The 21,624-nt window shown below is 38.1% G+C and overlaps 1 protein-coding gene across 6 annotated transcripts in view; it reads right to left on the minus strand.

Annotated features, from left to right (window-relative positions):
* Window positions 1-21,624, minus strand: part of SPHKAP (SPHK1 interactor, AKAP domain containing) — a 69,504-nt gene that overhangs the window by 28,474 nt on the left and 19,406 nt on the right. For all 6 annotated transcript variants that reach the window (XR_008973172.1, XM_057417205.1, XM_057417203.1 and 3 more), the window contains exon 3: window positions 15,791-15,901. Coding sequence is in view for 5 of the 6 variants with exons in the window: in XM_057417205.1 (XP_057273188.1) it covers window positions 15,791-15,901 (111 nt within the window). In the remaining variant the exon portion in view is untranslated. The remainder of the gene's footprint in view (window positions 1-15,790; window positions 15,902-21,624) is intronic.

The raw sequence follows: 21,624 nt of genomic DNA on the forward strand, positions 1-21,624 counted from the left end.
GATTTCTGGGACAGTTGAGTGTTTGCCTACTACTTTTTTTAACATGTAGTCAGTCTTATTTGGTACACTCTAAACTACTATAAAACCCAATTATTTTTCGCAAAGACACTTGTAGGTCATCTAAAAGCAAAAAAAGGAGATTAAAAAGTTATAAGTACATAAATCCATACTGCTTATCTGTGCATGTCAAACCATTCTATGGTAGTCTACAGGCACTTTCAGTACTTGAGAAAGGGTAAGTAAATGATGTAGGCCTAATTTAAAAATGCATATGATTTTGCTAAGCAAAGATGTCAAGTGAAAATATTCCATAGCAAAGACTATGAGAGAATGATCAGACTCAAGTTCCACCTGATCTAGGTCTCTGGGGTATATGACTAGGCAGGCATTACAAAAGCATGTGTGTATCTATGAGCTGGATAGAAAGAAGAATTGTAAATTATACAACTATGTACAAGGCTCTTAGATCAGAAGCTAAAGCAGCAATAGCTGGAAAGTGTATTTGGGTATTTTTAAATTGAATGAGCTAGTTCTTTCTTACTTGCCTTTACTACTCAATAATGCTCATCTCCTTATTACTATACCCAATACCATTCTGCAAGTTCTCTCTGCTTTTGAGAAAATGATGTGGGAATTAAAGAAAAAAACACACAGGTCTGAGTATGGGTTTTGACTGGGCTTGGTTGTATGATAAATATTTATCAGGATACATATTAACAGGCCCTTAGTGACATGGTGTAGCAGTGGACTTGGAAGTCCTGGGATAAAGGTTGGACCTGATGATCTTAAAGGTCTTTTCATACATAGTCAATTCAATGATTAAGAACAAAAATCAGGTTTGTAAAATCTAACTGATTAGGATAATGCCTTAAACTCTTCTTTCTCCCCACCATGCATATCCTGGCCCCAGTGCTGCTTCTGGCTTTCTGGGTCATAAGATGATCATTATGTTTGCTCCCCTCTGAAAAGGAACTCTTTATCCTTCCCTTAACAGTATTTGCATTCAGCACACAAGTGATATTACAAGCTGACCAATGTTACAAGCAATGGAAATTACAGCTTTATAATGGATATTGTTTTGTGACAGTATTCTTAGCTCCATGCAGGTTATTGTGCATATCTAACAGTCATCCTGTAGAAATCTCTAGATTACGTACAAAATAAAATATCCACTTTGTGACTGAAGCAATTCTTTAGAGACATCTTTCACATGAAACAAACTCTTAGCAAATAGTGGTTTCCATTGCAATTTAGAAGATAGCATACCCTATTCTGGACACTGAGTTCACAACATGCGTTCTAAATTCAGGAATACATCGTCTCTATACAGCCCTAAATCTACTAACCTACATTAGTTCAGTTACACAAAGGCCGATGAAGATAAGACAAAAATAACAGGAAAACACTAACATGAAAGCAGAAAACCAGAATCACCAGTGCAGGGCTTGTCAGAATCAAGGATTAGCCCAGAACAGTGATGCCATCTACTTTGTGTCCCCTCACAATGGTACTCTTCACGCTTCAAACAAAAGGCTAATCGCCCAGCCTCACAGCTCAGTCTTTCATTGTGGGCTTTGTTCCTGCTGTGGCTCACCAGCCTCTCTTTTCATCATTTCTGACTGAAGTTCTGTAGTAAAGACAGCATATGGTTGCCAAAAGCTTCAGTTATTTTAAACTAAACCTTCAGGGGCTGACCTCTGTTTCTGCCGAAGGAGACTTGCACAGCATCTGTCCGCTCACACGTGCTTTACAAATTGCAGGGCAGCTCTGCCCCAGCTGTTAGACAGATTATAAATGCACAGAGCTCTGAAGCAGCAAGACTACTTGAAAAATGAGAAATATTACATATGCTTGCTCTTATGAAGTGGTCTGGAATGATTTTCTGATTGGTTATGTGAGTGCTGGGATTAGAAAAGCCTCCTATTAACATTTCACAGTTAACTTTTCAGCATCTTGAGGTGTAAGCTCTCACTGTCATTTCCCCTTCAGTAGAGTGTGTGTGAAGGTGTGGCTTTGTCTTGTTTCTCTGTTGTATAAGCCAGGTTTGGGTTCGCACCCAGCTGATGCACTCACAATTTCCCAGTTTCATCTCTATTCCTGTAACCTGTGGAACATTTACCTCTGGGATCTCTGGCCTATTGTCATATTAGGTATCATCCAGCAAGTTTGAAAGTGACTACAGGTTGTCACATGGAGGCCTTGACTACTTGCTCTTGTAAATTATGCCCTGATTGGAAATGAAGATTTAATCTCTAGCGTACAGAGTGGTAGCTTTATGTGGCATGCCAAGCACTTCAGATACCAGATCCTGCAAACTGCAGAGGAGTTACAAGAAGAAAAGTTGTGGGGCAGAAAAACTAGTTCCTCCTCCTCCCACTGTCAGCACAGTCTGTCTCCTTATCAAAGCTACCCACCCTTCAGCCATCTTTGTTCTTCTCACCTGCCTCCCACAGACCATCAGGGCTTAAAATTTGGTCAGAAAAAAGCTGAAGCCAGTGCTCAACTTCCACTGATGGAGTCTGTTGCTGTGGGAGGTTGTTTGATATGACTTCATCAAGACACCGGACTCCTCTGTCTTCATGTGAGCCTTTCAGAGCCGTCAGGGAAGGTTATGTTGCTAAATGTGTCCCTGAAAGGAGGGGGCCTGGAGGTGTGTCTGCTTTTGCATGAGTAGGGGTTTAATTTGGTGCTGCTCTCCTTTGTCTCTGCCTATATTTAGAGGACTGCTTTGTGTTAGCATCCATTAAAAAAAAAAAAAAAGTCTTCTATGATAGTATAATCTTGAATCTCACAGTTTTTGGAAAATGAAATCATGAATCACCATGCTTGCAGAATGTGTTGTTCAGTCGCATTAAAAAGATTCTTCAAATCAGTTAATTTGACATCTTAAATATACGCTCTCAAAACCCTAAATGTCACTGCATAAGTAGAAAGAAAACCTTAACTGAACTTTGAAATTTCCTTTTTCCCCCACTTCTCCTTTATTTGCTCTCTCCTCAACTTGAATTTACTCTTTGATTGCTCTCAGTTGAGTCTGAAATTATTTGTGTTGGTAAACAGGCAACCAGAAACCATAATTATGCTTCTTTACTCAAGCTGTAATCCTTGGTATTCTCTTGATTCTTTAAAAAAACCCAAGAGAAAACAGTCAGACTATTTTAAATCTAATTCAACTAGTTTGTCAAAATATTTTTATGCACACAGACCCACAGCTGCTTTAGGATAATGTTTTGCCTATTTGCATGTAATTTTTGACAGATTTATGTCTGATTTCCGGAATCCAATATAAAGTAGTAAAGATAAGTAATTTCATCTCACAGAGTTATCTAAGCACCTTTCAGGGTTAAAAAAAGAGCAAGATAGGGGGGAGGGATGTATAGATCTGGAAGGCCTTGTCTTAGCCAAATCCACTGTTTAAAAAGCAAGCTGGGAAATTCTTTAAACTTAGTAATGAAATTATTTTAACAGAGAAACCTCATTTTGGTGGGTTTGATACTGACCTTTCCTGAATGCATAGAAAAATTACTTAGAAAAACATGATTCTGCCCACATTTGCATACCATAAGTTAAAAAGAACATGGAATATCTCTGCTAAAAGTCTGCTGGAATGTGGAGGCGGTGGCTACTGTATCAGAATTATAAAACAATCCTAATCTCTGTGTGTTAGGCAGAAGTACCTGTAAATCAGTGCACTCGCCCATTCTGTATTTCCAGAGCCAGACCACAGAGCTGTTTAAATCATGGACGACGTTCTTCTAGTATGTTAAATAGCAGCACTCAAGAAATAAAGGTCTTTCTGTCCATGTGTGAGTTGGATTATCAGTGTTGTCATTCCCACTTTTAAGCTCTGTATCTTAAAAAACAGAACGAAAAAAAAAAAGGCTTCATTCCACATGCTTATTTGCATATGTGGCTGGAGAAAAAAGTACCTGGGCAACGTTTTAGAGGGGTTTAGAACAAACCCCTTAAATAAAGCAGGAATCTCCTAGCTTTCAATTTGTCATATCTGAAATGATAAAGCTTGAAGTTAAAATTATTTTCTAGTCCAAACTTTCTTTTTGCTCTTAACAAGCTTCCACCAGGACAACATCAGCTTTCTTCATGTCCTTCTTCACGTCCAGAGCAGTGGCACAAATGGGAGCGAGGCTCCCTCACAGTCCCATTTGTGTGTGCTTTTTTGTGGCATCATTCCTACGTTGGTCTCATATTACAGAAGGGGGTCTGGAAGCTCCTATAGTGATGATTAATGTGAGGGTTTTTGTAGCTCCCAGTTTCTTTGCAGAATAACAAAGGGATGAGAAATACTGGCACCCAACTGGGGATTGGATTGTATCTTTTTAGAAAAGGAGCTAGAAACCTCAGCCTAAGCAAGTTTCCTGCAAATGCTGTCAGGAGTGGTGTTTTCTGTAATGTCAGTAACAGTGATCCTGATTGTTCTTTAACTTATGCTGATACTCTGAGAAAGTAAACATCTACAAAACAGAACCCCCTATCCCTGTTTTTGCTTACCCCTGGTAACTTAGTGTGGCTCAGGATGTTGTATGGACAGCTGTAGGTGATCTTTCAGTTCAAAGGGCACATGAACAATCACTTTGTCTGAACAAGGCCTTGAGTTCTAGAGAAGAAAACACTTAGGGCAAAACACTCAACTGCAATTAGGTGTAACTTACAGTAGAAATTAGGTTTCATGCTCTGAATACTAAAAGCACAAAGCTACACAGAAGAGCTTCCAAACCTAGTATGTTTTTCAAGTTCTCACATTGTCATTGGATAAGTGAGTTTATCTGTGTAATAAACAACTGCTCATTTTACTTGATGGAAACTTTACTGTTGCAGCCATCAGCAGACTGAACTGGAACAGAAGCAGTTAGACAGGCTGCCTGGGGGGCAGATGGTCTTTGCACTAACTTGGGCCCACTCACAAATTTCTCATCTGTTTAAATATATAACTGTGCAGTCACAGACCCTCTAATTAAGAGGAAATGAGGATTATCTGAAGTAGGAGTGTGTGTGTGTGTGCGGCTTTCTTCTGCATACAGTTTCAGAATGCCTAATGTGTGATCTTCATTCAGCTTCCTTCTCGTTTTGTACTGTGCTGCTTCATAATGTCTTCACTCAGAGCAGTGGGACTTGTGACACCTACATCAAAAAGCATGTAAAGGAAAAGACACTTTCCTGTGGTTTTGGGGGGAGAGAGAGATCTCACCTGTTCACAAACTGCTAGCTGAAATATGGCAAGTGTCAGGTCATATTCTATAGAGTGTTCTCCCACTATTTTATTTTTTTGGTCATTTACTGTTATTTAGCCTCCTATTAATCCACCTCTGGGTACCACCTCTGGGTAGAAGCAGGCATGATTTTTTTTTCCTGCCTTGCTATTGAATTGATGTGTTGTCATGGGATGGAAGAACATAATGAGGTAATTTCCAAGTGTTTCCCTTCCCTGAGCATAGAGATAAATGCCTATTGAGGGAGTATGTGTTATAAGGATTGACATCTCCTTTTTGTGGAGACCTGAGCTATTTCAAAGGAAATAAGGAAACTGAAAATTACCAGTTGTTGCTTTTATGTTGCAGTTATTTGCTTTTAGATTACAAATTCCTTTCCTCCACTGACTAAATTTTGGCGACTTATTTCCCTGACACTGGCTACCATCACTTCTTTTTTGGAGTCCTTAACAGTTATAACCAATATGCATAGCTTAACTTTGTGAAAGGTAGAAGACTGCAAATGGTATAAAAGATGCAGCTCCCTCCTCTACACAGTACAATTTGATCTTTTACATTTAAATGGTTAAAGAAGGTCTTGAGTTGGAATACGTCTTTTATCGGGTGTTTGGAATACCCTGATAGTGACTCAGAATAAAAAAGCATCTTCTGGAAAACAGAGCTAATTATCCATTAACATTTGGATGCAATGCTTGTCTCGCATTAATTTCCACGCTTGCCAAAATGATTCTGGCAGAGGAACCAGCTGAGAAATGTAGAAATAAAAACATGGGTTTGAAAGTACTGGATATACCATGTCGCTGCTTGCAAAAGGATGTACATGAATGGAAGTGTGAGGCAGTAGTATTACACAGGTAGGAGAATTTACAACCGCAAAATTATAAATTGTCCCAGAGTATGAAGCAGCTCATCGCACACATTCCACACCGTAATCTAATTCAAAAGGCTTTGTGACAGGTACCCCTCAGCTATTCAGTGGTACCTTTCTCATGTCACCAAGTGAAGCTACTGCAGACCATCAAAAATATCCTTCCTTGTCGAAGTAGGATCAAGTCATGCTACTGACAGTTTCTCTGCCCAGAACTTCTGCAGAATGTAGGGCAGGATAAGGAAACATCAACTTGAAGCCAAGTCTGGGTCTTCCTTTTGTTGTACACTGCTTTACGTGATTAGTGATTGACAATTTCCCTCTAGCTGTGAGTAGATATTTTCCCCCTTTCCCCCCCCCTTGACCACAAAAATCAAACTGCTCCTTTCAGATTTATGTAAAAATATCTCCCATGAGCTGCACAACTGCTATCTAACATGCAGATGAGGTTTTCAACTGCTCTCCTTGCAAACCCTAAGGCAGTGTTTCCAAAAGCAGACAACCTGCTATAAACTATCTTCTATGAGTCACCCAAGTTGACCTAAATAAGGTCCTGAGGTCACTTTCCAGTGTCTCCCCAGTCCAGCCCCAATTCTTTTTTTAAGTACACAGCATATGTTGTCAGAAGGATGTGTTATACTGCTTTCTCTCCAGCATTTTTAGCAGCAATGTACATGAAATTTAGCCCAAATTCCTATTCAGAAGGTGCATATCTCAAAAGACTTGGTGGATTGTTCTTGATATTTTAATGACTATCCCTATCTCAGTAGTTGGACTGCATTAATGGATCATCCCATCTCTTCATAATCGGTTGCTTCAAAACCAACTGTGAATATTTTCTTCCCATTAAGGCTTATTCCTTTGGGTTTGATGTAATTAGTTGTCATTTATGACTTAAAGAAAATATGCCAATAAATATTTATGCCACATGCACCATCTGCTTTCTCTGGTGGCCTGTAAAATTTCTATAAGCCTCACATTGCAATTCATGTTAGAGGGAGCCTGTGGTTATAAGAGCAGAAAGTAGTTATAGATGTCCACTCCAGAGGAACCAAAAGAACCCAGTTTCTTGATAAAGCAGACCATGGAGGCACTGAGAATATGCTAGTGTGAAATGCTTAAGAGGATACAGCTGCAATACCACACTTGGTCCTCCTGGTGTTTATTTATAGCTTAGTCAGAGTGAGGCTAAGCATCCTGTTCTCTTAAATACAGATAGGAAAATTCTGCTGTATGAGTATCGCAGAGGGACATGAAAGGAGGTGGCAGATCTAGACAGAAGCGTAAAGAGTGTTCAAGTCTGAAGTTAGAAGGAAAGGGAAGAAAATCTATTACCAGTCTTTCCTGCCACAAAATTCACGAGGCAGCTTTCAGATGCTGTATAAAATACATGTATGGTACTGAAAATGTGGAAATACAACCCTTTAAGGGTATATTTAATTTCTCCCTTAATATTAGCTCATATGTGAAGATATATTTTTCAGAACCAAGTATCTACAAAAGCAAAAAAAGAAACACATTTTACAGATTACACAAGTACTCCTTTCAGTGGTCTTTTAGGCTAGTGCTCAGTTTGCCAGCACTGGGCTCCATAAGGCAGGAAGTACTTGGTGAAGAGGAGGGTTATTTCTTTGTGCAAGCAAGAGAGGGGCTCTCAGGAAGGTACAATTCCTTACCACAGTAGCATGAACACCCACGCACGCCTGAGAAAGGACTAAGACTCAGTGCCACAATTTAGCCTGCAGCTGTTGATTCCTGCTCCTTGTCAGGATACAATTAAGGTATCGTCAGGCTGAATAGGAAGATGGGACTTAAAACTAAAAATACTTCTAGTAATTATGGCTTAGATCTGGAAATCAATGGATAGATTTTGATTTCTGAAAGAGACAATACTGTTCTTGAAGATGGTTGAGTAATTACTGAGTGAAAGGTGAAATAAATACTCTTGTAATCCCCTATTTATATGACATACTGTTGAGGGCATGCATGCAACCTTGTGAGGGACAGCAAACATCTTAGTATATAGGTCTGTCTATTTTATGCAGGCAAATAGGACTTTGCCATGTTTACTAGGAAATGTAAAACTTCATTGAAACATAATAAAACAAAACGGTTGTTTCAGCTGTGTATGGTCATTATTCAGGAACATGCATATGGTTTTGATTTTATGAAAAACAACCACCCCCCAGAAACCCCTCTTTTGGGATTCAAGATTGCACTTCCATAGTTGGCTGTATTAAGAACCTTGTTAACAGACTTCTACCAATCCTGTGAAGACATAGTCTCCATTATGAACTCATGTAAGACTCACACTCCACCCTTCAGTAAGGTATGCTTTCACTCGCTGGAGACTCTGGAGAACACACTGGAGGTAGGGACCCTGACTAAGAGATACACAATGTCACGGTGCTTAGATTTCAACACCCTGATCCAGAGTCTGCACTACTGTTAGAGAGTTACCTAGAAGTAGTTGTAGTATCAAAGACTGATGTAAAATATAAATTTGTATATTTGCACATAAACATATAAAGATATGTAGCACCAAATCTTTAAAAATACTTAGGTGAAGAAATGAATGAAAACCACTCATAATCCACCTTAATTCAACTGAAAACTGCTCTCTCTTTTTTTTCTGCTTAAAATATAAGTTGCCAAGGATTTTCCCTTTCTGCATATGTTATCATTCAGTTTGAATTAATTTGTGAGAGCTGTTTCCTGGATGTTTTTGTTCTATCACTTGAGTGAGCACTGGCATTTGGCTGTGACAATATGGTGATATGATTCAAGAAAGAATTGGCCAGAAAAACTAATTTCTTAATTTCATAGTTAGTTTTCTTTCTGAATTGACTTACTAAATCTCCGTGCAAATGCCAGGGCAGGGAAAAAGATGAAGTAGGGGATAGAAGCGGAGGTAAAACCACAGAAGCCCTGATTTGGACGAGGTTAAATTAGTGCATAATGGCATCCTTAACCTCTTCCTGAACCTGTTAAAGGCCCGATGGCTAAACTGCAATGAAATTAGCAATGCTTAGGTACCTGCTTAGGATAGCAAAGCTGTGTAGTAGCAAGGTAACCCGCCAGTTCTAAAAATCCAGCTGCTATGATGACAAAATGACATCCTTTATCTCAGTAAACAGACCATAGAATATGTGATCCCTAATTACATCACCTGTTTGCTTTCTTAACAATATTTTATTTCCCACCAAGAAAACAGCCTTGCCACCTCTCACTAATATAAGCATTGCTTCCTTTCCTTGAGAAGCCAGTTTCTGACTCCTAGACTGGGTATGTTCTGTACCCAACTAACTATTAAACAACCCTAAGATGCAATTATCCCTCCTTCTTCCTTCCATTCTTTCAATGGATGAGGGTTCTTCCATGTGGCCTAAGAGCACAGAGTGGCTGGTTACTGTCTCCAACATCTCCACTTCCCTAGTTATGTTGTCTTCTACTTTCCTTTGTACTACCATCAGCACTCATCAGACCACTTGGAGAAAAAATGCAAATAGCATGGAGTCAGACAAAACCTGCCAACAATTAAATGAGAAGGTACTTTAACTAGACTGAATTTTGTCAAAGTTTGGGCTGCTGTCCTTTCCCTTTCCCTCTACTCTGGCCATGTGCTCCTTTGGCCTGGATCTAACCAATATACAACTGTGTATGTCTATGCGTATAGCCTACATTATACGTATAATTGTGTGGAATATTCTGGTGTAAGCATTTATGTTGTTACAGAGTAGGAGTACTTGGAAGCAGCAAAGTTGCTGGACTATTTCAAGAATGATTCAAATCTTTAAACTCTGTTGAAACTGTTTTCTCACCCATCTGCCTGAGAAGACATATTTATTTCTTCTTTTGCTTTTCAGCTCTAAGGAGGCATAAAATTATTTTAAAATGAGCTTTGGAGTCCTTGACATCCTGATTCTTTAAAAACTGGTATCTTGCTGCTAAGTAAGAAACGAGCACTGGTTTTTACTGCTTTGTTTTAATTTAAAAGTAGAGATTTTTTCCCCCTTCCCTACCTATCACTGCCATTTAATGGCGTAAAGTTTGTGTCTCTGCTTCTCCAGGCTACTTGACAAAAATGTTTTCAGCATTTCTGCCAGTCTGGAAAAGCCATTACCCATCACAACGACACACACTGCCTGGGAAGAGAAGGGTGTATTTTCCTAGATCAGTGGCTCTCAAGTGCAATTCCTTGTAAGGTTGTGTGGAGCAGGAAGGCTTGCTTCCCAGCCTCTGTGCTGGGACACAACAGTTATGTGAAGAGGGAAAGGGCATGATGTCACATTTTGTAGGGAGATTATTGGAAGCTCAGTCCATTTTGGAAGAAGATATTTATTCAGTGCAAATAGAATTTCTAATGGCTTTTCTATCTGCTGCTGGCCCAGACTCTGAAAATCCAGAGAATTTCTGGAAAATTTACTGTCATGATTTGTGTATCATGAGGTAAATAAATAAATGCCAAATGTCTTGCAGGACTAATATGAACTTTTTTTTTTTTTTTTGTCTGGTTTGGTTTGTATCCTACTTATTTTCTAAATAACTCTTTACATCAAAAATTCCTAAAGATGATTAAGATACATGTCTAGCACTGTGGCAATATCACCTTAATCATGTTTACTGCACAGGCATCAAAAAGAAAAAAATCAAATCCTAGAAAGTGCTAAGAAGAATCATAAATTACTTTTCTATGTGCAAGATTAAAACTTTGCACTTTAGGAGAATCCAATGCTAGAATAAACTATAAATCATGTCATTTTTGGGCTGTTCAGCCTGGAGAAGAGAAGGCTGCGTGGAGACCTCATAGCAGCCTTCCAGTATCTGAAGGGGGCCTATAGGGATGCTGGGACTGTAGTGATAGGACAAGGGGTAACGGGTTAAAACTTTAACAGGGGAAATTTAGATTGGATATAAGAAGGAAATTCTTTCCTGTTAGGGTGGTGAGGCACTGGAATGTGTTGCCCAGGGAGGTTGTGAATGCTCCATCCCTGGCAGTGTTCAAGACCAGGTTGGACAAGGCCTTGGGTGATATGGTTTAGTGTGAGGTGTTCCTGCCCATGGCAGGGGGGTTGGAACTTAATGATCTTAAGTTCCTTTCCATCCTAACTATTCTATGATTCTATGATTTAGGAAGAATTTAAATTTCTTAACTTGTACTAACATAAGTCAACTACAAATATTCAGCACTGGTAATGAAATAATCAGATCTAGGAAGTAAAGACAAAGTACCTCTAGGCTTTTTATTTTTAAATCAGGTTTGATTAAAAGCATGGTCAAAGCAGGGAACATTTGATGAATGCCCAGAGAAAGATATTTGGCAATAGTGGAGTGGACAAAGGTATATATATTTATGTGAAATGACATTTATAAGGTCTCTCCATAGGGTTATAATAATTTCACATTACAGATATTTTAATTACATTTATAAGTGATTATGTGTAGGTTATGAATGATTATGTCTCATGAATCCATGTATTTTATTTTATTAGGTGGATTTTGATTAAGTTCTCATTCAGTGGCAACAAATAAAACTTCCATAATTAAACTAGCTTTAAAATTTGTATCTAATTATATTAGCATCAAATTATGTATTTAATGTACAGCAGTAAACTGCTGCTAAGCTATCATTGTTAATTGAACTAAGCTTAATGTTAGCAATTAGTCTCTGAGGAGGAAAAATACACATAACGTCACTGAAGTTCTTTGAGGGCATTTAAACTTTAAGCCAAGAGCATGGCAAAATGAGATAGGCTCTACTGAAAAAAGAAGGGTAGCACACTTCAACCCAGGGACATTTTAAAGAGAGCTGGTAGGACATTTCATTCCAATACATAAATGAAAACAAACAGCACCGCTACCTGGGATTTACCTTCATTCTCTCACACTGAGCCTTCACTTCAAGAACACAGAAATCTTTCAGCTGACTTTTTCTGACTCCTCTCTGTAGAAAGCCCTAATAATCAGGTTAACCCTATCCCCCTGGACTCAACCTCAGTGTATCTAATCTGATTTCCTAAATATAAGCACAGAACTGGACAAAAATATCATGTACCAAAAGCAGAAAAACAAAGTCAGGAGAAGACAATCTTTCAAACTCTGTTCACATCATACACCTTATATATATAACACTTCTTGTCAAAGACAACTCATCAACCTACCGCTAAATTGTCATAAAAATGGAGAACAGACACTACATCTCACTATTATTTCTCCATATGATTTCTATTGTTCATCTTTGCAGATGATCAGAAACACTGGGTTAAATATGATCACACTAGTATTCCTTCTATTATGGTGGGGTAATTTTCAAACCAGATTTTGAAATAACAAATTTCAGAGCTCAGGAGATTCCAAACTTAAGCAAATGTGAAATCCTGTTTGTTCCTCTGATACAATTTATTATTTTCATATAATAATGGCTAAATTTTCATTAATTAGCTTGGAAATTAATGGCCTCTTACACATACCAAAATGCCCATTCTGCTTAAAAAAAAAAAAAAAGCTTCTTTGAAAAGTAGTTTGCTATAATTGAGTTAAATGCTTAGTGTTTTAATAAATTGATGTCAGTGTATTTGGTGAGCATATGTAGGACAACTGTGAGTTTATTTTTACTTGTACAAACTGTGCTAATCTGTAACGGGACATAATGAATATAACATTTATGAAAGCTATGTTCATATGGTCTTCTTGCATTTATAGTTACAGTAAGATTAGACCCCTTATAACTAAACATGAACTCTTCCAAATGAAAACTGAACACTGTAGCTAAATGTATTACCAACTATCTCTGGGAAAAGCAACTGTTAATGATATAGTACATTTGAGATTTCTCTTTTCCTTCTGCAAACCTGATGACGACTTTCAGAGGCGGTTTTATTAAAACATCCCTGGCACCATTAGCAACAGCAATTTATAAGTCTTACACATGAAAGAGAAGATAAAACATATTTTCTGCTAAGGGAAGTCTGGTTTGCCTGCTAATTGAGAAGCTGGTGAAACTATTCCATGTTCACATCCTTCTTACTCCCTCATTCCTGCAGTTCTGCTCATTTAGTCTCACTTATTGGAAAGGACTCAGAATGAAATGTTTTGGTCATTCTGAGTATGATACTGAACTAATGCTTAATCCTTGCACAGTTAATTATTCTGTGTTCCTGGTTTGCTCATGTACTGTGCATAGCCAAATGAACCACCCATGTACCTAAGGTGAGGTGAGCGATTCAGTGGTGGTTGGGGTGAGGTGGGGTGGAAGTGTTTACACTCTTACCACATATCATCTTTAATGACCAATTTCAAAGTTTCCTAATTTACTGCTTGCATTTACATTAGTTGTGCAACCTTTTAGGCATCAAAATAAAAATTCTGTACTGTACTACTGCTCAGAAGAAATTAACAAGGAATACGAACAAAACTTCAGTTATGCTTGTAACAGTTTATGAGTAACTATTTAACAGTAATGCAGAAGCATAATTTCCATGGACAGATCAAGAACTAAGCTTTCAGGCCACCAAAATTCTCTTGATTTGAACAGCAATGTTCCAAATAATATTTAATTCATTGCTTCTAAGTCAATGCTTTATTGTACCTTCCACTTCAATCTCATTAATACAAAATTCTTTCAACATAATCTCTTTTCTTCTGTAGTGGTAACCGTAAATTGCAGAAACAACTAGGTACAAAATTTTGCTCTGAAGATTGCAAAAGTTTTTGTGCGTGTAGATTTGGCACTGTGTTCAGAAAGCTATACAGGGAAAGCTGCCTGTCCTATATGCACACGCAAGGAGTAGGCAATGGGAGACAACTTGGCTGATCCCTGTTTCAAAGCATATCCTATTATTTCTCCCATGTGAGAAAGCGGTCAGGGTCTTGTAATTTAGAATGTCATTAAGAACTGTGAGGGAACTGAAAGCTTCAAGAAGCACCTTTACCCGTAGGAAAGATCTTTGTTGTCTTTGTCTTTTCTTAAACAAAGAGGGGATTAAGAGAAAATTTTCACCTTGCATAAATTTGCCAGGGAAAATTGTAGGCATTCAACACATATGGGATTTGGGTCTGTGACTTGCTGAAACCTCTCTTCTCAGAATCTCTTTTTGGGATTCTAATGAAAAGTAATTTCTCTACTTTTACCTCTTCTCTCACATCTGCAGAATGGTAAGAGTAATGCTTATTTTCCCTACATGGGGACTGACCAGCGCTAGATAAAACCTTATCTGTGCTTTCATGAGAAAAAGTGTGTATGAAGCAGCTAGCTAAACAGGAAAACCAAGTGACTGCGGTCAGTGTTTTTGCATTAAAAGCAATCTTTTCCTTGTATCAAACAAGGATAGTGGTGATCCCATTCTGGTTGAGAGTGTATTCAGGATACTGTTCAAGTGACAGCATTTCAGCTGCAGTTGAACAATATGTTTCTAATATTGTGACTCTTTTGAGAGTGAATGGTCAAAGAACAGGAAACTGCTGTCTAGTTTTTGGAATTTAGGAAAATAGTACATCAAACATTACTCCTTAATATCCCCTTCCTTGTTTAACCCAGCATTCAAAACAGACACAGACACACAGGGGTCTGTTTAGTTTTTCAGCTTATACCTTGTATAGTTGCTTACTAGCACACTCTGATTAGATTGTGTATTATGGTCACTTTGTCTTGTGGAAACAGTGCAGTGGACAGCATGACAGTGCACTGAGCACTATAACCTTTGGCCATATTCCCAACTTTTAACTGCAGCAGTTAGACTGTTTCGCTCCTGCTGTTCTCAAGCATGCTGCCTCACCCCCAGGCAAGACACACAGGTTCCAGTCATCACCACCATGGGATGGAGATTCAGTTTCTTGACAGCAGGCGTCAGGGTTCATCAGCTACAACTGAAATGTTCATGTCCTTGAGGGAATCCCAGCAGACTCCATGAGAGCCTTCAGTTCTTAGGTTGTGCACAGCACAAGCAGTGCTGGGAACATCTTGCCTGAGATAAAACTGCTCTCTTCTGAAGTACTTGTTGGCTCAGCTGGGGCCAGGAATTATCAATCAAATGAGTTTCTGAGTAAGGATCTGCTCTCCCAAGTCCTTCATCAAATAAAAAACTACTCCATCCAGTTTCATGTAGACAGTACATGAAGCAAAATAACTCCTATTTCTTCATGTATGCTCTTAACTAAAAGCTGTTCTTAATTGCATTATAACCCACAACAGTGAAATTAAAATTTTATTTCAGATGTAAAATAATTCTGTTTGAGTTCTTTAGCTGCTTCTCCTCATCTAATATGGAAAGAGTTTTCTCTTTAATTGTGTCTCTCTGCCTTCAAGAATGTTGAGCAGGCTTTAAAACATCTGCTTTTTCCAACTTGCCTCTTAACAAGTTACGGTTTGGACTAATTTTCTCTTTGGCTTATTTTTCTCTCTTGTTAGTTGAGATTATGAATGTAAAAAAGTAAGGAGGGCCACAAAGTCTGAAGGCCAAATGTGGGGAAACCAATAATCTTTACTAATGCGCTCTGTATAGAAATCTGCATGTATTTTTGCTTTATAGGTTTGCTTTTAACAGAAAGCTAGAAATTACAGAAAATAGAGATAGATTGCTATAATTTCAGTATTACTTAGTCACTGACTTTAAGTTAACATGTACTGTAATCGGCCCCACACCATACCCAAATAACTCTCAATAGACTTTTCCCCAGAGGAGGTGTGAGTACTTACTGAGGCACAGTTGCTTTCTGACTTGTCTTCCAGAAAGCCAATTTGGCATGGTGTCCTCTGATTCTGCAGCCAGTAGTCTGTTGATTCTAGCAGACTGTTACTGCAGAGAATCTGTTAAAATAATTAAAAATAGTTAAAATAATTTAAAAAATTATTCATTCCTACTTTGTTTTGGGGCCCTGAACTCTATTGTTGTAACTCAAAGGAAATCTTGCCTACAGAATTTTGGGGGGCAAGACTGGGACTCCTGTTCCTTTTGGACATGTACAGTTAATGCACCTTAAATAAAGGGATATATGTATCCCCTAAAGAATCAGCCTATTTTCTTTCAGAACTGAAAGTCCTTGGACATACTTGAAGGAGATACCCAAACTAAATATTTTAATTGGAAAATACTGCTAGGAGTTTTGTTCTGTGTTAAAGTGATAAACATAGACTCTGGGAAAACTAATTATTTAACTATACCAGAGTGTGCAAACTTGCACCTTTATAATTTACTATGTCTCTTTCCATCAGTAGTGTCCATTCTACCAGCAGCCTCCTTTCTGGGACTGCCTATGCTACAAACTCTTTGTTTTTCTCCTTTGTGAGGAGGTAAAGTACTTAAGACCTGCTGTAATGAGTACTGAGCAAGTCAGCTTGCATTTAATCACTCTGTATTGACTCAGTCCTATGGCTTATGCCACAAGCTTTGCTCAAACACCAAAAGGGGCTTACAGGTATCTGTGGACTCAAAAAAGGGAAAGCCAGTTTTGCAAGTCTGATGTTTAGATTGAACTGAATTCCTTACTTGCTGAATCTGTACTATCTTTGATCAAAAAGTGTGACTCTTAGTATTTTTAAAACAGCTAGGTAACAGCGGGTAAACAAGAGCTGTAACGATGCAACTCATAGAACATTTCGTGCGGCTTATTGTCATCTTCGGGCAGCAAAGTTAAGAATTATGTTTGTGAAATGGATGTATATGTTATTTGTGCTTCTTGCAGTTCTTGTGTTGCATGGAAATAGGCTGTACTCTAGCTCTCTAGCCTTTAATTTTAATAATGTTATTTTAAAATATGAATTAGTTGCTCTACCTGAAAAAAAAATAAATCTATGCTCAGTACTTTCCTTTACATTGCTGTACATTTTGCTTTGACATGCATTTGTCCTACTCTAGAACACTTGACTCATAAGCCTTGATCCAGTCATCAGAAAGAGAAGTGAGAACTTGTGAGGCCTCTTAATTTCTCAAGGAAGATAAATGACTGTGGAAAGCTGATCAGGCCAGTTGACACAGTTTTCTAATACTCAGGGGCAATCCAGAAGTAAGCTTATTGCCACGCTCAGTCTAACACCCACTCCAATTTTTATCTTTCTGACAGCAAGCCAGTTAGATAATTAATACTGCATTCTCTGTGTTATTCTATATTGATTTCTGAATTGAAGTCAGCAGAGGATGGATAAGGAGGTAATGGGGAACACCATAGTCTGTAAGCTTGGCCTGCTTCAGTACCCTTCTTCAGTGCCCTCCACCATGATCCTTGATACTCCAGCCTTGCTATGGGATTTCTTCTAAAGAGCCTCTGATTATAAATTGAGGGTTCATAAAGTACTCAGAAGAAGTACTGTTCCCAAAGACTTTGTTCTGAGAATGACAAAGGCTCATGAACGCTTCACATCAACACCAGTCTCTTCAGAGAGACTGCTAGCTAATCTTGTTTACCAGTTAAATGACTCTGCACTCAATAAATTTTATAACCTCCTGTCTCAGTGAAAAAGATTCCTGCCACCATAACTAATGCTAATATGGAAAATAATATATCTCATCTCCCAAAGAAACAATTTTCTATTAGTGTTACAAATGATATATATCTTCTTCTTTTTTTTTTTAAGGAATGTTTTCAAATGTGGAAATACTGAGCCTTTGCAAGTTGGTTTGTAAAATCTAGAATCAAGCATTTTTCCAAAATTTATCATCCAAAAATTACCATCATCTGGCAAATATTTATGGGTTTTCTTTTTTTTAAATATGGGTTTTTCATTAAAAAAAATGGATTTTTTAAGAAGACTTGTTCTGGGGAGACTTTAGAGCAGTCTTCCAGTACCTAAAGCGGGACTACAGGAAATCTGGAGAGGGGTTTTTTACAAGGGTGTGTAGTGACAGGACAAGGGGAATGCTTTACACTGAAAAAGGGTAGATTTAGACTAGATATTAGGAAGAAGTTCTTTACTGTGAGGGCGGTGAGACAATGGAACAGGTTGTTGGTGCTCCATCCTTAGAAATGTTCAAGGCCAGGCTGGATGGGGCTTTGACCAACTTGGTCTAGTGGAAGGGGTATTGGAACTAGATGATTTTTAAGGTGTCTTCCAGCCCAAATTATTCTATGATATATCTGCACATTTGATTTCAGATTTAATCTGATTTTAGATCTTCTCATCCTCAAGGGCTGAAGTTCTAATTACCTGTTAAAACATAATTTTGCATATATAGGAAATAGTTCTCTTTAGCTCAAATAGCTTTTGCTGTTACAAGCAGTCTTGTTTCACTTCCTTAAAAATCAGAGTGCATTTGTCTTCAGCCTTAATCACTTTAGATCTTTTATTCCCAAATCTCAGTCAGTTTCTGAGAAACCAGAAATTATCATGTAGAAACAAACTTCCTGTCTCATAAGGACTTGCTGCACACACTCAATGTTTCGGAATAGCTAGATCATAGCAGATGTATATTGTAGATGATAAACCCACAAAATGAGCTGGGCATAGAAGCTATGTGAACTTTAGGGCATATTTCTTTGGTAAGACACCAACGTTATCACAGTCAAAGACAAACATACAGTAAGAATGAATGTAATATTGCATCTTGCTATTGTGAGGCAATTTTTCCTGTTGATGAGGTGCATGTGTTTATATAAAATGAGAGTTTGCATATGTATTAAATCTTGGTGGAATATTCATGTTTTTAAAGTCCTTATGCTGAAGTCCTTATAGTAAACTAATGTATGACTGTAATGATCGAAAGTTGAAGGTGCTGGTCTAAATTGATAGGGCTAATTAATCAAATACAATGTGAGAACTGGTATCCCTCACAGATGTAACTTTATCAGTACATTCAGATTGCCATTTTTGCATATAAGCATATTTTCAAAATATACTGAGCTGATCTGTACCAAAGGGTAAGAAACCTAAACCCGTACTACTTCAGCTGTCAGTCAGCATCCTTCTTTATGTAGCCTGAACTTTTAAGGCAAACAGTATCACTGGCCAAAATTTCCCCTCCTATCTTATATTTCATTCTTTTCTAATTGAGACAAGTTCTGGGCCAATCTCACTCACATACATTTTAGCAATTTTGCTGAATTCAGCAAGGTTGCTTCTGATTTGCAAAAGTACAATTGAAAGCAGAACTGTATTCATTGACCATACTTATGTGTAACAGCTGCACACACTATACTGCTGTATATCTGGTTCAGAGCAGGATCATCACACTTGGCAAATAATTCAGGATGAATTTGCATCATGCACTAAATATGAAATCAGCAGTAATTCATGGTTCTAAAAAAAAAGTTTTCCATTATTATCTAGAGACTCAGCCGTCAGCATTACTCAGTGTGTTGTGAATCAATGAACTAAATCAGCCTCTAGCAGTGTGGATTAGAAAAGTCATTCTTTCCCAGAGGAAAATATTGCATACAAGTTTAGTGTAACAGCTTCCTGCTCCCTGATTTAGATCATAAGACATTAAAATACAGTAAATATCTATAACCGAGACAACATTAGAAAGGCTCTGCTCCACAAATGAAACATCTGCGCCTTCATGGCTTATCAGCTTAATTGCTTTGGTTAATTACTACTCATCAAAAAAAGATATGAAAGTGGGACATAGAGAATAAGACGAGATATCAAGGGGCACATCTTCTGCAGTTTTTCAGATTGGTCTGTATTCTAGTAGGCCACATCTCATATGGTTTCTGACAGGAGCCATTCATGTCAAATACAATTACTCAAACCTGCAAGTCAACTGTGTAAATTGTTCCCTTGCAGCAGCAACCCATAGTGTTCCACGCCACCACCAATTACACATCTAACTTAAAAAATCACTAAAACTAGCAGAAACTAAAAGAGAGGGTAATGGGCTATTTTTCATAATTTTTCATCCTTTTCCACACACACACACACACACACAAAAGAAAAAAGGCAATGATAACACATTCTGTGACAATGCTGTAAAGAAGCCCAAAACATCCTGCTTTTTGTCAGAAGAACTGGTAGAAGCGAATCACTTCTTTTACTTTGCCAACAATCATAAAATTGACTTGCGTTACAATAAAAAGTTAAAATCTAAGGGGTCAGACACGTGAAGCCGCTCAAAATCTTGTGGCAAAGGCTAGACTTTAAAAGAGAGGTGTTTCTGAAGGTGACCAAGCTGGAAGCATTTGTAAACACAGTGGTGTAGCACTTCAGTGCTGGGCCACTGTCCTTCAGTCTTACATAGAATAGACAACTCTGAAACTAAATTAAAATCTAAGATCTCCTCCCACACAGTGGATTTTCTGCCTTTTTCTGCCTATATGAAGATTCCAGTTACAGTCAGCAGCACTTTTTTAAAAATCAGGTACTTTTCTGCAAAGAAACAAACCCTTTGACCAAATGAAATATTGACACTTTGTCTTTTTCCCATGTTGGGGGGACTCAGAGAAGCTCAGTCCCAGTGTACACATCACTCTGTTGAGTTCTTTTTTATATCATGATTTTACATTTAAAAAAATTTCTGCAGACAGGCAATACTCACACCCCACAGCCACAGTGTGGTTCTTCAGGATGATGAAGATAAATCTTTACCTTCTACATGTTTTATCTTTCTCTCTCTCTCTGCTTACATATATAAATATATGTAGTTGTTCTTTAAACAAACAAGCAAACAGACAAAATCACCTAACAAACCACAAATGGAAAATGTTATTATTACTAGTGGAAGGAAAAGAGAAAGAAAGGATTGTGGGAAAACTGAATGAAATGTGAATTTTTATAACATTTCTGTGAGAACAAATGCTTTCTCATCAGTTCTAGAATTATGCCTGTGGGAGAAAATAAATCTCTGAGGATTATTGCAAAGTGAGAGATCAAAGATGTCCTGCCCTCCTTGGCAGGTCTTTGGTAGTGCCTCTTTCCCTCAGACTATACAGCCATAATCTGGCGCTGCAGAGAAGGAATAAAAGCAATCATCCATGGTCTTCACCTGTGTCTTTCCAGTTGTACTGAAATTACCTACATACACAAAATAATGTCAGTCATATCTGGCTCCTTCTAATTACATACAAATAGGCATCTTCCCTCCCCCCCCCAAATTACATAACTACATATAAATCTGTTTTGAGGCAACAAAGCCAGCATCAGTCATATCTATATGACCTCCTGGTTTGCTGAAAACCTTCCCAGTCAGATACGAGGGAAGGCAGAAAAGCTGTTTCATGAAGGACCCCTCCATTGTATGGGCCTGAGAGAAGCAAAGCTCTGGACCCTCAGACTGGGTCCCAGAAACTTGCCACCTATTGAAGAACAGTCCTGAAGGTATTCTTTCCATGCACTGCTTTTATTTCATATACCCAGTTAATGAGGGAAAACAGAAATCTGCAGGGGGAGATTATCTCCCATATATGTGTAACATACTTTAGGACCAGACCAGCATAGACCGGTAGGACAAAATTGCAAGATACTATAACAGCCCCCAAATTTATTTTTCTGTATCATTCTTTCTTTCTTAGGTATTGGTTAATTTTTGTGTTCTCCAATAATGACAAAAACTAAAAAGCAAAACTATAACTTGGGATGTATCTTCCTTTGAATATAACATA

This window comes from Pezoporus wallicus, unplaced genomic scaffold (assembly GCF_028554395.1).
Source record: "Pezoporus wallicus isolate ANWC-B61680 ecotype Strahan unplaced genomic scaffold, APGP_CSIRO_Pwel_v1 contig_360, whole genome shotgun sequence".
Taxonomy (NCBI): Eukaryota; Metazoa; Chordata; class Aves; order Psittaciformes; family Psittacidae; genus Pezoporus; species Pezoporus wallicus.